Raw genomic sequence first — 15,901 nt, 5'->3', positions numbered from 1 at the left:
CCCTCCCAAATCCCGTTTCCAACTTAAATTTGACTATAGAAGGCTTAGAAACCAGCTACAAGCATAAAGAGAAGGAAAGGGGAAGATGGATACTCTTGCCTTGAGGGGTCGTTTGGTACAAGGTATAGGAATGGCTAGAATTTGTGATTCCCTCGTTTGGTACCGTTATGTGGCCATGGAAATAATCTATTCCAGGGCATCGTTTACACCAATACATAAAGGGTATTCTATACCCGTGCAAAATTATGAGTTCTCTCTGTTCCTTCTGTCGTTTGGTCATCTTCTTTCAAACATTTTTGTAGGTAGTTTTTATTTTGAATATATACATAATTAATTAATTTTTTAAAATTATTAATAATTGAACAATATCTTAAATATATTTATTTAATTAGCTGAACATATTTAGTAAAAAAATCATTTGTCATTATAATAAATTAATTTACATCTGTTTTTGGGATAAATTTTGATTAATTCATTAATTAATATATCAGAATTTAAAAATATTTTTTCAAATAATTCATAAATAGAAAATAAACATCATTCCCATAAAAATCTGAGTCTTTCTGTTCATAACCAAACTTAATGATATTCAATTTCCTGCAACATTGTTTTCACACATCTCATTCCCAGGCATATGTTTCGACATCAAAAGGGTGTTTGGCTCACCAACATGAGTTGAGTTGAGTTGGTATGAGGGGAGTGCTCATAGGTTGGGTTGGAAGACTTTTTAGACACAACCCAATTGTTCAGGTTGTAAATTTTTTCAACCCAAATAACCCTTATTAAAAAATGAACCCACAAACCCAACCATGAAATATTTGGGTTGGGTTGGTTTGGGTTAATCAAGTCATTTATTTAAAATTTTGTTCTAAAAAGAAGTAAAATGTAAATATGTAAAAATCTAATTTAATTATTTTCATATATTGAATTAAGATTAACAACTCAGTTTCAATTTATATAGTGAAAATTTTCTTTCTAAAGTGCAAAGAAACTACTTTTAAGAATTGTTGAAGAATAAATTATTCAAAAAATATTGGAATTAAATAAAAATAAAATCAATATATGTATAAATAATTGTGTTATAAGTAGTAAAAAAAATATATTTTAAAGTTAATAATAAAATCGGGTTGGTTTGGGTTATATTAGGTGAACCCATGAACCAACACAATCCATAAAATTTTCATTTATTTGAACCCAACCTAACCCAAATGAGTTCATAACCTAACCTAAACTGCACGGGTTGGGTTGGGTTGATCGGTTTTTTCGGGTCATTGGATTTTTTGAACACCTCTAATTGGTATAATATACCAATTCATTATTTATGTTGGTGGAGTTGCTCACCCCAACTCTCCCTTATTCCCATGTTTTCAATGGCTCCACCTATCGACAACTGTCACTCTGAGAACTAACTTTGGGATCTGACAACCTCTTCCGATGACAACTCCGGCGACCTACTCTGAGCTTCGACAACCACCTTCGATGACAACTCCGGTGACCAACTCCGCTCCGGCAACCACCTTCGATGTCAATTCCGGCGACTAAATCTGGACTCCGACAACCACCTCCGATATCAGCTCCGGCGACCAACTCCGACAACCAATTCCGGCCTTCGATAACAAGCTTCGGTGACCTAACGCCGACGACCACCTTCGCGTTACCAACTCCGACAACCAATTGGCTTTGACAACAAACTTTGATGACCAACTCCAACAACCACATTCGTAGGCTCCGACAACAAACTTCGATGACCAACTCCGTCAACCACATTCGTAGGCTCTGAGAACCACCTCCGACTACAAACTCCGATGTAAATCACCTTCAATGATCACCTTTTTGCGAGCTGATGACCAACTTGACGCTTCGACAACCACCTTCGATGACAAACTCCAACAACCAACTCTAATACCACCTTCAAGCGACTAACTTCAGGCTTCGATAGTCACCTCCTACTACAATTTCCAGTGAAAATAATTTTTGATCATCAACTTTGGCAACCACTTTCGCCCGACCAACTCTGGGATTCAAAAACCACCTCCGATGACAAACTTTGACAACCAACTCCAATACACCTTCATGTGACCAACTTTAGGCTTTGACAACCACCTCCGACTACAAACTCCAACAAAAATCATCTTTGATAATCAACTTCGACAACCACTTCTGACTACTATAAGATTGATGACTGTTAAAGTATGTTGTAGGGTTGATTATATAAAATATACTATTTTGTCTATATTAATAAGTACAATATTTATATGTAGTGAATTCACATATCAAATGAGTGTTAAGAATATTTAGACGAAAACTATGTATGTAGTTAAAAAGTATGTAACATATAACAAAAAAAAAAAAAATCATAAAATGAATTTTTTTTCCTGAAACATTTTCCAGCAAGAATTAGTGAAAAATAGAGATTTGTTCTCTGATGATCCTCCAAATTTAGAGGAAATGAAAGTGAAACTGTTGAAGAAATGTGGTGACATAGGGAGATTTAATTAAAAAAATTCATGATATAGTAAAAAATATAGAGCAACAATAGGAAGAAGAAGAAAAAGAAGATGATAATGAAATTCATGGAGAAAAATTAACTAGAATCAAAAGTTTTGATTTCGCTTTAGTTTCTCATTTTATTTAACCATATTTCTACAAGAAATGTAATGAGTTAATTGTTGTTCGTTGCTCATAAAAGAAAGAAAGAAAGAGAGGAAGAAAGAGAAAAGTTTTAAAATTAAAAGAAAAAATTGCAATCCATATTTTATTCAAACAAAGATGGGTAGAATTATTGAATAAAAAATTTTCAAAACAGAAATAGTAATTTTAAAAGCATATTATTTAAAGTTCAAAAAACTATATCAGATACTCAGACATAACTTAACTTTGTACCCCAAACACAGATATATGAACTCAGACTAAATAACTCTGTATCCCAAACATAGACATATGAACTATGAACATCTTATCTCAACTTTGCATCCCAAATAGTCCTTAAGCATTTTTTTTTTCTTTTTCTTTTTTTTTTTAAAAAAAAACAATGGCCCCTAAGTCTCTAGAACAAATACCTTACTCTTGGGTTTATCGTTGATGAAGAAGGATTCACCACCACAATCCTCCATCTTGGAAAGATCCACCTCCTTCACCTTGGTCCAAAATTAATGTTAGTGTTACTATTTACCAAGGGCAATATAAATCAAAAGACATCTATTCGGATTGCTTACAATCTGAGATATGGATGTAGTGTCTGATTTAACAACCTAAATTAGTTAATGTAGAAGCCAAAAGTAATGGATATTTGATCAAAGTACGAGATATTCATATACTTCGACATAGAATTGTGTTTGATTAACTTAGATGTTGTTTTCATCAATTAACAGGTTGCTGTATCACTGTTGGCTCTTAGCTTTATTGGAGTGATTTCTCTTCAAACTTTATATAAGACAGGTTCCTCTCTCTCCCCCTCTTCTCCTACTCCATTGTGTCATGAACTTTAGCAATCTCAATCATCTGAAATTGTAGGTTGATACCAAAGATAAAGTCTTGAAATGTAATTTTTGCCTCTCAGATTCATTATGTTCTTATCATTGCTTCTAATGTGTTCTTTGAATTTATTATAAATTTATTATTAATTTCTTAAATAATTATCTGGGTCAGAGAAGTTCACAGGTTTGTTTTGAGGAACATCATTTATTTCAGTACTTTGGACTTCTACGGATGAAATTTTTTTATGACATACCAACTAGAAAGCTAAAGTACATTTGTTATATATTGCAGTGGTTCTATTTGCCTTCACGGGTTTCTTCTTATACGAGAAAAAGGAGCAAGAGATCGATTCTTTGTGTCAAAGATTTCAAGCTTTGATTCGAAGCAAATGCAATGTGGTCGGAAAAGTTTCAACATCAAAAGAATAACGTGATTAGTGCAAGTTGTGTTTATACTGAAGTGGCGCTGAAGTTTACGTTGTCATCTTGCATTTCGGCCGTTGTGGGCTCATGCCCTGTTAAAAATAAGCATTATTCTGTGTCTGCTTTTTGTATCTTTCTTTTTTCCTTTTTTGTATTTTTGTTTGATCTGATTCTCCCCTAGTTTTTTGGAGTGTGAGCGCTGAGGGTTCGTGTAATTTTTTTCATTCATGTTGACAAACCTTCCCACCCCAAATATATATGAGGAATTAATTTATTTATTACATATTACCACGTGAATACGTTAATTATGTCAGTAGAATATAGTATAGCTATAGGACATGGATTATTTTAAACTTTTATTAGCTTATTCACCGACCCAAAATATGTAATCACAGGGAACTTGTTGAAAAGCATAAGGATGATCTTGAAGACCGTTTCTTTTCCATCAAGCTTAGTGAGATTTATCACGGTTATCATCCTTTCTGATTGACTCACTGCTACAGTTGTAAATAGTAGCGTTTCCCTTGATCTGACTGCTCATTGAATATAGACTGATCGGTGTCTCTCTATTAGCAGTTGTAACTCTTTTTCTATTTAAACTTGTGTTCTGAACCTTATTTAATTGGTCATTCAAACAGGAGAACCATGAGAGAGACATGTACTTGAAGATCATGCTTCAACGATTGCCACGAGCAAAATTACCCATCTGTAGCAAGGTAGATGATCTCCTCTCATTTTCATTGCTCTATTACATGCCATACAAAACTGCCATGGATAACTTGTTCAAGTTCTAAATGTTCCTTGGTTTTTCAATTATTTTTGCTAATTAAAATCGTTTCCAAATCAAGTAATTCCGAAGTCCAAGAATTAGAGACAGCTAGCTGATAGGTCATTTCGCTAGATGAAATTTTATCCATTTGGAAAATTAGTGTTGATCAGTTGAAGAAAAGCTCATTTTTAGTGCTTTTATAGTCTGGAGGTTTGATAGCTTCGTTGACCTCTGAGCTCTATTTACCTTTAACCATCTTTTCCTTTTCCTGTTTCTTTCACTGACTTGGTGACCATCGGGCCTATTGACAGTTTACCCAAAGATGACCACACGTCCACACCACTTTTCTTTCTTTTCTTTTTTTTTTTTTTTTTTTTTTTTTTTTTTGTGGTGGTTGAGGCGACTAGGGTATCAATTGCAATTACTTTAAGATAAGGCTTATTTAGTTGATCTCTTGAATCTGCATAGGCTGCTTTTCTTGTAGCTACTCTATCTAGGTCTAGCTAAACTAAAAAGTTGTCGGCTACAGTATTATTTCCGACAGAAGCAATTTGAATGAATACTCCTCTGGCAAGTCAAAGAAAAACAGATTTAAAATAATTTTTTTCACCCTGGAAGAGGTACACCTGGGTAAAAAAATGTCAAATGACCCAAATTTTTAAAAAACATGCTGAATGATCATTTGCTAACGTCAAATTCAGAAGAAATTACTAAAATACACTAGTGCGTATGTGGAAAAGCATCTTGCTCTCGCTCTTGCTCTCTTTCTATATCTCTATCTCTCTCTCGGTCTCTCTCTCAGTGTCTCGTTCTCTCTTAGTAATGGATAAGGGGCGATTGGAGAAGATGAGAGGCATTTGCTTGGAGCACCTTGGACAGTTGACATCATTCCTATTGTATTCGTAGTCGGAGGCCCCTTTTCAACTGCGACATTTCTGAGAAAACCAAAGGAGCAATCCGGCAGAGAGTGTGGCGGCGTGAGGTTGTAGAGAGGGTTTAGACAGAAGTGAAGTTAAGAAACGGTGGTGGAACAATGAGTCAGTAGTGGTGATAATTTTGATGGATGTGAATAGCTTGATGAATTCTGTGTTCTTGGGGGGATTTTGTACGAAGGTCGCACCAAAGAAGAATAAAGGAGGAAGAAATAAATTAAGTGTATATTTGTAATTTCACTCAATCATGACATCAATAAAATGTTATTTGGCATTTTTTTCTAAAACATGGGTCATTGAACATTTTGGGTCTCTAAAATGGATCAACCTTCCAAATTTGACTACAAGTTTTTGTTTCAGAGTGGCAGGGGATTGATGGCCTACTCTTAAGTCTTATCTGTTTTTTCAGCAGCCTCCAATGACTTAATTGTTAATTTCCTGATAGACTGATTTAAATTTTAGGTTGAATTACGATAAATAGTCTGAAGTTTGTTCTTTGTTCCAAAATTATTCACTCTCCAAAATTGTAATATTATTTAACTTTCATAAACATTTCAAAACTTTTTTTTTTTTTTTTTTTTTTGTAGAAATACATCGAAATTGAGACTTGTAATAGTTATGATAGTGATTTGGAACAATGTGATGGTGTTTGGATCTCAATTTTGGTTCCAAGTGACCATCACTCTATTTCATGTCTAAAATTTATACAATATTTTCACAAATTTATGTGAGAGTAGGTTTGAACCTTTATGGAAAATTAAAGGTGATATTGCAATTTTTTAAAGAATGAGGATATATTTGAAACAAATAGTAAAGTCAAGGGTTTTTTGTTAGGCAATATAGCCAAAACTTCCGTAGTGTTCTGTCATGTCCAATGTCCAAACTGAAGAACCGTAGCACAGTAAATGGCAGGTATTGGTTGGAGTTATATGTTTCTTTGTAATATTTTGCACTCAAATTTAATAAAGGGCTATCCAATAGGGAAGAAGTCGACCTTTGTCTTGTTGGGTTGGTTTAGGTGTTAGCTCAGATATTTTTCTGAAATTAATTATTCAATCCAGTCCATCTAAATTAATATTTAATGGTATCTTTTTCTTATCTTTTAATAAGGTTATTTATGGATTTCACTCAATAACTACTTTTCCTTTTAATTTTAAAATAAATTATCCAAATCCTTGAACTAACTTTTTTCACTAAAGTAAAACTTAAACCATTATTTTCAATTCAATGCTTGAAAGTAAGGAAAGATATCATCATTTTCTGTTAGCCTTTCATGAAGCTTTAGAATAAGTGATCGAAATAGTTAGTCCAAAGTCAATTTACTATAATATGATTGGAATTTTTCACCTAAATGAGATAATTGTGGTTGGAAAACTTTGCAATCCTAATTTTGATTCTAAATGTTCTAAACACTCATACCCATCAAATTCTCAACTACAATCACTACGAGGTATTTGAGACGTTGAGTTAGTTATTATAATTTGTGAGTCATAATAATCTATAATTTATAATAGTCTATGTTTAGGATGTAAAATATTTTAGTTTGGGTCATAATAGTTTGTGCTTGGGGTTGCAAACTATTTTAGTATGGATATGAAATAATAAATACTATAACAAAAAGGAAAAGAGACGATGAGTAGGAAATAGTAAATACTATATAATAAATAGTAAACAATGTAACAAAGAAGAATTCTAAAAAATAATACATTAGTTAATTGTAGATTATGATAATTGAAAAAACTAACTATTATAATTGGAGTCCCAAATATCGAGTGGGTTCCATCTACTTAAAGTTGGGAGTTCAAACATCTCCTCTATATCTTTCTAAACTACCGTCAAGAAAAATACACCATGAATTTAGGGTCTGGTTAGGCTTGCCAGGCTTCAAAAGTTTCAGTAAGGTTCTTCCTGATTTGCTTGGTATCAATCAGATATGAAAAAATCTACATTGAAGATTTAAAATCATTGAGTGGCTAGTTGGTTTGCGTATTCACTTTATTATTTTGAGGTCAAAACTGATACGTATGGTCTACTTTAATCACATACAACTGTATGTGTCCCCATTTAGTATACATCATATTACAAGATCCAATTTAGAAGCAGTAATTCAGGAAAAAGACTTGGTACCATACACAACTTTCAGCCACCATCAATCTCTCTCTCTCTCTCTTCCTATCAAATTTTATGAGGCATTTATCTCCCTGGCTGATGGTTGATCTTTTATAGCATGAGATTCTTATATTGAATTTAGATTTTACATGTGAGTTTGTTTGTTTCAAATTATGAGTTCCTAGTTATATGTGCTACATAAAATTTTTAAATACGTATTTTTTTTTAAGATTCGAAGTCAATTGGGGCCAATTTTTGAGAAAATGTATTACTTTTGAGAAAATACTTCTTCAATTAATACTTTTGGATGACCCATAAAGTCTAGTTTGATAACCATTTTATTTTGGATTTTTGGTTTTTGAAAATTAGCTTATAAAGACTACTTCCATCTATAAGTTTCTACATTTGGATTTTCAATTTTTTGTTTTCTTTTTTAGAATTTGACTAGGAATTCAAGTGATTCTTTAGCATAGGGAGAAATTATAATTATAAAATTGAGAAAAAAACATAAATTATAAAAACAATAAACTAAAAAAGAAATCATTATCATGGATCTAAATGTTTTCTTTCTAGGCAATTCATGTATATTTGTAAGTGTTTTTAGAATTGCAAAATTATTTTGACTATATAACCAAATGCAATACAAAGTTTGAAAACTCAGATGTCATTGAAAGCTCACTCTTAAATTGTACGCTTATTTTTATAAAATTAAATACAAATCACATGAATTTAGGTTGTACAAATTCTTTCAAGCTATATGAGTTGATTCTTTACATTTTTTCATTATCTAAACATAGGTTGTACAAATTCATTTGTTTCAACTAATTTAATGTGATAGCTTCACCATGATTCTTTTTCTAAAGGTTTCGAATTGCACTCAAATGGAGTGGACCCCAAAGCCTAAGGTCAAGATATAATTAAAAACACAAACATAGCCACATGAATTAAGAGAAGTACAACAACAAAAAGAACTAACCAAACAAATAGAAGAAAAGGCACACACAATGCAAGAAAAAAAGGTCCCAAAGAAATGAGCCCACATGAATCCTCTCTATAGCAGCTTGAACCCACTTAGAACAAGGAAGAAAAACACAACTTGTTGACCATTTGAGGAAGATGGAAGATAGTTCCATAGACACAATGATTACACTCACCAGATATGATAGATAACAACACACCAAACAACTCTACAAATCTTATGACTCAAACGTACTTGCACTAAAGTGACATTTAATTGAGTTTTGTATCCCCATGAGAGACAACAAGAGCATGCCCCCAATAGGCAATCAAAGAATAAATGGTCTTTATACTTAACTCTACCAACGCACTTATCACATACACTAGGGATGTCAAAACACCGCTTGCTAATACGGTCTCACATCTATAGTTGATTTTAAATTGCAACCCAAGTAATGAAAGAATGTCTAGGAATATAAACTTCAAACTAAAGGAGGTTAGACCAAGCTGTCACAAGATGTCGAGATCACAAAGACTCTTAGACACTAATGATTAAAAACACTCCAAAGCGACAAGAGAGCCAAATCACACGATTCTCCCTTTTAACATCAACCATTATCGATTTTATACTCTCAATAAATCTTATATTTTAATTTTATTGCATAAAAAGCATTATTACTATTTAACCAATTTTGATAAAATATAACTTCAAATAACTAAAATAGATTTATTAAAAGCATATTAACTAAAATTGAGGATATATGGAACTCCAAGAACCAAAATGATAATATAAAATTTATTAAATTAAGTTTTTATATTTGGCCAATTTAGAACTTACCAAGATCATAACCAAATATAAAATTGGCTGCCTTTGGATTTTCAACTTCATTTGAAGTTTGAACTAAAAAGAACTTTCATTTGAAGTTTAACAACATAAAATTTAAATTTATATCTAAATTTTAATTCTTTTAACTATCTTAGAAATCTAATAAACTTTAAGATTAAAAATTCATGTATTTAATAGACAATTTTTTTCTTTATAAAAATACTTTTGGTTTTTGAATTTTTTTGAAATTCATAATTTGACCTTAAATTCTAGTTGGTAATGATTTAGTCTCTATACTTTAAAATTTGTAAGAATTAAAACAATGAATTTTAACTTTTGGTTTTTGAACTTTTTTGAAATTCATAATTTGACCTTAAATTCTAGTTGGTGATGATTTAGTCCATATACTTTACAATTCGTAACAATTTAATCTCTCTTAAAAAATATTAGTATGATTTAATTAAATTTCTTATCCATGTAGATTAATAAGTTGATTGAAAATCAAATTTATTTATAAATTATAAAGTCTAAGTCGTTATATAATAAAAATTAATACTTAATTTGGATGAAAAATGTTTAATTGGATGAAAAATGTTCTTGGTATATAGAAATTGTAAAATAAAGAGATTAATTTATTATTTATTAAAGTTCATGGATAAATTGTAAAAAAAATTTAAAAGTAAGACTAGATGATTATGAACTAAAAATTTTAAAGTTCTTATATACATATATAATAATTATTAAAGTTTAGGTTGAAATAGATGTGTGACCCAAGTTTGTAATTTAACTTTGAAACTTTGAACACCAGCGATGCGAGAAGTCGGAGTGAAGGCCGAGTTGGATGCTCCACTCTCAAACCTCTGCTCTTCGTTCAAAAAAGTTGGCTTTTGCGACTAAAGGAGAAGCTTGGATTACTCTTAAAAGATCCAAATTTTGTTTTAAATTCCGTTATTTCCTTCCTTTTCAATCCCTATTTTGCTTTTCTGTTCGATTCCTTCTTCACAATCAAAGTTTCCTTTTCCCTTTTCCATTTCTGAGATCAGTTCTTTTGATTCGGTCAAAAAATCTTCGGAAAATCTTCTTTTCATGTCAATTCTGACTCTTGGTTGCAGATTACGCTTTGTTATGTTTCAAAAGCTTTTCCCGCCTTTGAATCAATTCTTCTTTTCTGATTTCTTTTGCCTCTTCTTCCATCTCCTTTCTCGGAATCGGCACGGTGTTCAGTTTCATGTAATGGGTATATTCTCTCATTGTGTTCCCCCCCTTTTTGTCGTTCTAGGGCTTAACTTTTCTAAAATTGCCCTGTTTTGAGGTTTTGCAGTAAGCTGAGTGGCGTTGCCGGTGGTTATGGGAGGTGGTACGGTTGAAGTGGTTAGTAGTAAAGGCTGTTCTAGGCTGATTTTTGGGTTCTCATCACCGTTATCATCATTGGGAGGCTTACAACAGCTTGAGTCCATGTCTCTCGCTTCTCCGTCTTCAAGGTCTGAAACGGTGAAAGCGCGGTTAACCGGTCCCTTTACTGGACTCGTAATTTGCGTCACTGGTTTATCCAAAGGTTTGTTATTTTCCATTAAATCTTTTCTTCAAAATTGTTACTCTTTGTGATCGCTATTGGTCTTGTGTATTTTGAGTTTCTTTGTGAATTAGATTGGATCTTCTGCTATTAAGATGAAAATTCTAATAGTTTCTTTTTTTGGCTTGCTTAATCAATTAGTCCAGTCATGTTGGCAGTTTTTAAATAAAGAAGTGTTGTTGAGATATCTGTTCAAGTCATCTATGATGATGGTTTGAAGAATTGTTGAATTGTGGTTTATATATTTTGCTTTGAATAAGTTTTGTTTCAATTATTGATAATTTGCATTATGTTTCGGCAGAAGCAAGGAAACAAGTTAAGGAAGCTACTGAGAGATTAGGTGGACTTTACAGCCCCAATTTGCATCCACAGTGCACACATTTGGTGGTTCAAATATCCTTTAGCTTATCTCGGATATATTTAACTTTGTTTCTTGTTTTAATCTGGTATTGGTTGGTTATTTTAACCCCTACGGTATAACTTTTATGATCCGCATCCCCTACTGAATTATCAGATCTTGTTGACAAGGTTAATGAGAAAAATATGTGCATATTTTAAAATTTTAGTGGGGTATTCATCAAGGTATCTGAAACTAATTTGTGAACTTTCTTTTGTCCTTTTTTTTAAGGACTTGTTACTTATGAAAAAATAAAAAAAAAAAGGGCTGTTGGATCAATCATTTTACATTTTTCCACATCTTAAGTGATTATTTTATCATCAAACCTGGGACATGCTTAAAAGCCAGTGTTAGTATGAATGTATACCTTGACAGTTACTACAGCTTAGGTGGACGCAAGTTTGAACACGCGTTCAAGCATGGATCAAAAAATGGGCTTTTTGTTGTCTCTCTTGGCTGGTTTGTGGATAGTGTACGGAGAAATGGTAAAAGCAAGCAATGTAGTGTCAAATTGAGTCCTAACTGGTTATGATGCCCTTTGTTTCTTGTTAAAAATTTTTCTCATGTTTCCTGCCTATTTTCAGGATGAGACTGACATACTTAAGGCATATAAACCTTGACATAAACACTAATCACAATCTTACTTCTCTTTTTAATTGGATTCTCAAGTCCAATAACTTCTATATAACTTCGTTGAATCTTCTGTCGACCATAAATCACATAATCCTTGTATGCTTTCTACAAAGTGATTTTAAGATCAGAAAAGCTTTTTCTGTCTTGGTGTAGAATGCATATTTGTCCAGTATTTTCTTTTACTGAGTAAGAAAAAAGTCAAAATTTGGATAGAGGTCAATATTATGATGTTTCTTAAGTTTGAGTGCAATCCTACGAATTAGGGTAGTTTGCTCATATATTCCTATTGGAGTGTTGTAGGCTTTTCTTTTCTTTTTTTCTTTTTTCTATTCACTTCTTTTGTATTGGCCTGTATGTTGAGGATTTTTTTTCTTATATATATTTATTTATTTCATGTTGGAAAACAATATAACATTACAAGTTAGACGAAAAACATGTGCAATTACTAGTTTTACTGTAAGCATATATGTCAGATAAATGAGTCAACTGTTCTAATCTGTTGCAGTAAGACTGAGCGAGTCTCTTTATAATATCAAGAGTCTTGGAGAAAATAGTGGACGCCTGGATGAATTGAACCAACTAGTAGGGTCCAGTGGTGATGGAAATTCCTGCCTTCCAGTGGGCATTAATGGAGTTGAGCAAAATGATATGATAGGAGAATCTCAACTATCATTCTCTAAAAAAGATCGTGACAGAAGAATGGACTATAATCTTTCTGGTCAATCCATGTATATTGATACAGACATTTCACCGGAGCTGCAACATAAGGTAATCTAAAGCACTGTGGTTTTATAGCTCTAATAGACTAACACTATGGAGGTAACTATAGATGAATGCTAATGTTAGACTATATGAGTGCTATGGAACTTCCCTTCCGTGAAGCTAGTATTTACTAGTTTGCAGGCCATTGAGGCTGCTAGCTAATGATTGATTCTCATAATTTTTGTAGGTTATTGAGGCTGCAAAGGGAGTCGGTGCCGCACTTGTGGATCAATGGTTTGCTGGTTGCAGCACAAGTCACGTGGTTTGTGAAAGGACTTCCATCCATCGATATCTTGGCCACTCCAGCAATTTAGTTACAGTAAGTGGTCTTTCACTTTTTTTTCCCCATATCAATCTGTTAGAAAGGAATTTTTTCAGATATATTATATGGGCTATAGTTTTGCTGTCTTTATATCATGTCTGCATTTGTAGGTATCAGACAACTTTACAGGCCCTAGCTATCATAAAAGAATTTTTTTGAGATTTCGTTGTGTGTGTTTTTGTTCTTTTTGAAATCTTTTAGCTTCACTGAGATTCATCTGACAATCTTTCAGCCACTCTGGGTTCTCAAAACTGTGAAGGAGAAATGTGCACAAAGGCTTATTCACATGTCTGCCGACTTGGCACGACAGATTAGTTCAACACTTGAAGATCTTTATGCCGAAAATTTTATGGAGGTACATTTTGACTTTTTAATCCTTTGTTGAGCATTGTCTAACGTTGAAGTATCTTTGTTAGTAATTTTGATATGACTAATCTAATAGTAATAGGTCTATTATTGATGAGGTTTCCTGCTATCTGGATTTCGTGACTACAAGTATTCTATCTTCTATCTCAGTCTCATACTTCAATACAGTATTAATACTGGACTGTACTAGTGCAGTAATGTAGATGACAGTGAAATTCAGTTTTAAGTAACTTGAATTTATCGTAAACACAAAGCTACTAATCAACAAGAAAAGTCACGTTATAACAAAATTAAAAAACGAAATAACATATGCTGTTGTAAGAAACAGGACCACGCAAACACTTGATCTATACCTTATAACATGAACACATTAACTCCCGCTTTTGCTTCTAATGAGCAATATGTCATATATAAATCCTTATAATAGTGTTTCACTTGTTTCGCCCCTTCCTTGCCCCATCATCAACAGGCAAAACATTGGCAACCAGAAGATGCTAGAAATTCTAGAAGTAAGGCAACCCAGGCAGAACGTGAAAAGATTATTTCAAATGCTAAACTTGGGGTGAGAAAACGTCGTGCTTGCCGAATGCAGGTTGTCCCTTATTTGAACTTTATTTAGGGCCTTTTTATGTCGGTTGTGCTTCTCAAGAGTTATTTCGTATTTTCTGCATCACCTTGAAGGGTCGATGAATTTGAAAATCTGTATTAACATTCTAAAATGGAATGTCCAGAGTATGGTTGAAGAGAAATATGGTATTTATCCGTTTGTTATCCTTTTTTTTTTTTTACAGACGTATCAAAACCCAATACGTCCATTAACCCCAAGTAGCCTTTTGGATTCAATCTGCTGGTCAACATCTGAGCCAAGTTCATCTGCTTCTATTTACACAGACTCTTTTAGTAGTGAAGGTATTAGTGAGCATCATACTCCAGAATTCTTTGATGCTACAGGAGATGGCAAGGAATCTGAAGCTTCATTTGCAAACTTAACTCGTCCACTCAGTGAAAGGTCGGATCACTTCTACAGTTTGATCGATGCATTTGATCATTTATGTCATCATGTGGAACTTGTAGTTCGGGTAGTGTCGAACTTGGACACAGCTGCCTTTTCTCATTTTTCACTTTCACTTGCAGTGAGAAATCTGAAGTTGTATTCAAAAACCATTACTTGACCATACTATTTCCAGTGGATCGTTTCTTCGAGATGGGCCCATCTTCAAGGACGTTTTTTAGCAACAAGGGGTTCACATGTTTCCAGATTCTCGATCATATTTATGCATTTTATCAGGTACTACTATGACGGCAAAAATTCAATTAGTTATTCACACCACTAAATTTCAATCGTTCTTTAAAGATTGGGCATGTTCATTAGGAAGGTGAGTTGCCTATTCTTACATGAAACTGTGTGCTCTGATTGCAGGAGAACATGTCAGAACATGAAATAGAGATGGCAATTCACACTGACTCGAGGCATGCTGACCGACTTCGATCGGTTTACTGCAGTAGAGAAACAACAGAATCTGGTCATACAGTTTTCAAAAGGATAGAATTCTTGGGGAGCCGTAGAAGTTTTGAAATGTTGAAGCGTGTTAGCGTTGACAACAACAGTAATGTCTACGAGTTATTGATCAGAGCATGAGATTTCTATACCAGCTAGGGTGGTTGTTTTTCGACTTTCACTGAGTTGCACTTATATCAACATTGAATTACATGTTAAGCTAATGTAGCATATTTGAGAATTCAAGTCTAAGCGGCACTGTTGAATCTTGTGATGATAGTGCCATGCTCTTCAACTTATTAGAGGGTGAAGCTTTTCAATCAATTCCTCTGTAACTTCAGCTTAGTTTGAGAATTATTTCTACAATAATACAATAATTATATATTCGAATAATTGTTTCAAAGTTCATCACAGATTTGTGTAGTTTCGACGTGTATATCATAATTTTGAAGAACATTCGTTTTGGAAGCAAATTATCAAACAATCCCTAATACTCTTTAGTTGACCTCCCTGATTAGAGTTTATCAAACGTAACATATTGTTTGGACATTTCAAATATTATTCTTCTCCTTGATATCTTTGTTCGTTTCTAAATACATTTAAATCTAGTGTTTATGTATAATTGAAACTTATTTAACATAATTGAAACTAAGGACAATAAACCAAACAAAGTATACGTGATGTTTCATGCATGGTATGGTTCAAAAGGCCAAAATATGGGTCAACGTTTTGCTATTACAACCTTGAAGTCAAAAGATTTGATTCTTAAAAAAAGTTTGGTTCTAAAGTACATGGTTGTATTCAATTTTGTGAATCACATTTTTTATGTCACGAACTCACTATTAGTTTTTAATTTTC

General features: G+C 33.0%; 2 protein-coding genes across 6 annotated transcripts in view; both read left to right on the top strand.

Annotated features, from left to right (window-relative positions):
• The window catches only part of LOC120075097 (3beta-hydroxysteroid-dehydrogenase/decarboxylase-like), an 18,814-nt gene extending 12,927 nt beyond the window's left edge, over positions 1 to 5,887 (top strand). For 2 of the 3 annotated variants that reach the window (XM_039028264.1, XM_039028267.1), the window contains exons 12-15: positions 3,372 to 3,438; positions 3,769 to 4,368; positions 4,538 to 4,615; positions 5,489 to 5,887. In XM_039028264.1, the coding sequence (XP_038884192.1) occupies positions 3,372 to 3,438; positions 3,769 to 3,905 (204 nt within the window). In that variant the 3' untranslated portion in view covers positions 3,906 to 4,368; positions 4,538 to 4,615; positions 5,489 to 5,887. Of the gene's footprint in view, positions 1 to 3,371; positions 3,439 to 3,768; positions 4,369 to 4,537; positions 4,616 to 5,470 lie in introns of all 3 variants that reach the window. The other variant, XM_039028265.1, reaches the window with a different exon arrangement.
• LOC120075098 lies at positions 4,532 to 15,436 on the top strand. 3 transcript variants are annotated; one of them, XM_039028269.1, is made up of 12 exons: positions 4,538 to 4,615; positions 10,301 to 10,722; positions 10,814 to 11,047; positions 11,367 to 11,458; positions 11,845 to 11,947; positions 12,601 to 12,863; positions 13,045 to 13,176; positions 13,412 to 13,534; positions 14,015 to 14,137; positions 14,337 to 14,554; positions 14,680 to 14,833; positions 14,966 to 15,436. In XM_039028269.1, the coding sequence occupies exons 3-12, from the start codon at positions 10,840 to 10,842 to the stop codon at positions 15,182 to 15,184; spliced, it is 1,635 nt and encodes a 544-aa protein (XP_038884197.1). In that variant the 5' UTR covers positions 4,538 to 4,615; positions 10,301 to 10,722; positions 10,814 to 10,839; the 3' UTR covers positions 15,185 to 15,436. The 3 variants fall into 3 exon arrangements, with proteins under 3 accessions (XP_038884198.1, XP_038884197.1, XP_038884196.1); XM_039028268.1 differs by having other exon boundaries at positions 10,301 to 10,729; XM_039028270.1 differs by lacking the exon at positions 10,301 to 10,722 and having other exon boundaries at positions 4,532 to 4,615.
• Positions 15,437 to 15,901: the final 465 nt, after the last annotated feature.

This window comes from Benincasa hispida, chromosome 4 (assembly GCF_009727055.1).
Source record: "Benincasa hispida cultivar B227 chromosome 4, ASM972705v1, whole genome shotgun sequence".
NCBI classification, from domain to species: domain Eukaryota; kingdom Viridiplantae; phylum Streptophyta; class Magnoliopsida; order Cucurbitales; family Cucurbitaceae; genus Benincasa; species Benincasa hispida.
Note: the sequence above shows the minus strand (reverse complement) of the source record. Positions and strands in the feature narration are given on the sequence as shown.

What these genes read in the sequence shown, in the direction of transcription:
- LOC120075098 (XM_039028270.1), top strand. Translation starts at nt 10,840, where the DNA reads ATGGGAGGTGGTACGGTTGAAGTGGTTAGTAGTAAAGGCTGTTCTAGG. An exon ending in CGTCACTGGTTTATCCAAAG is followed by an intron (nt 11,048 to 11,366) that starts GTTTGTTATTTT and finishes ATGTTTCGGCAG; the next exon opens with AAGCAAGGAAACAAGTTAAG. An exon ending in GGATAGTGTACGGAGAAATG is followed by an intron (nt 11,948 to 12,600) that starts GTAAAAGCAAGC and finishes AATCTGTTGCAG; the next exon opens with TAAGACTGAGCGAGTCTCTT.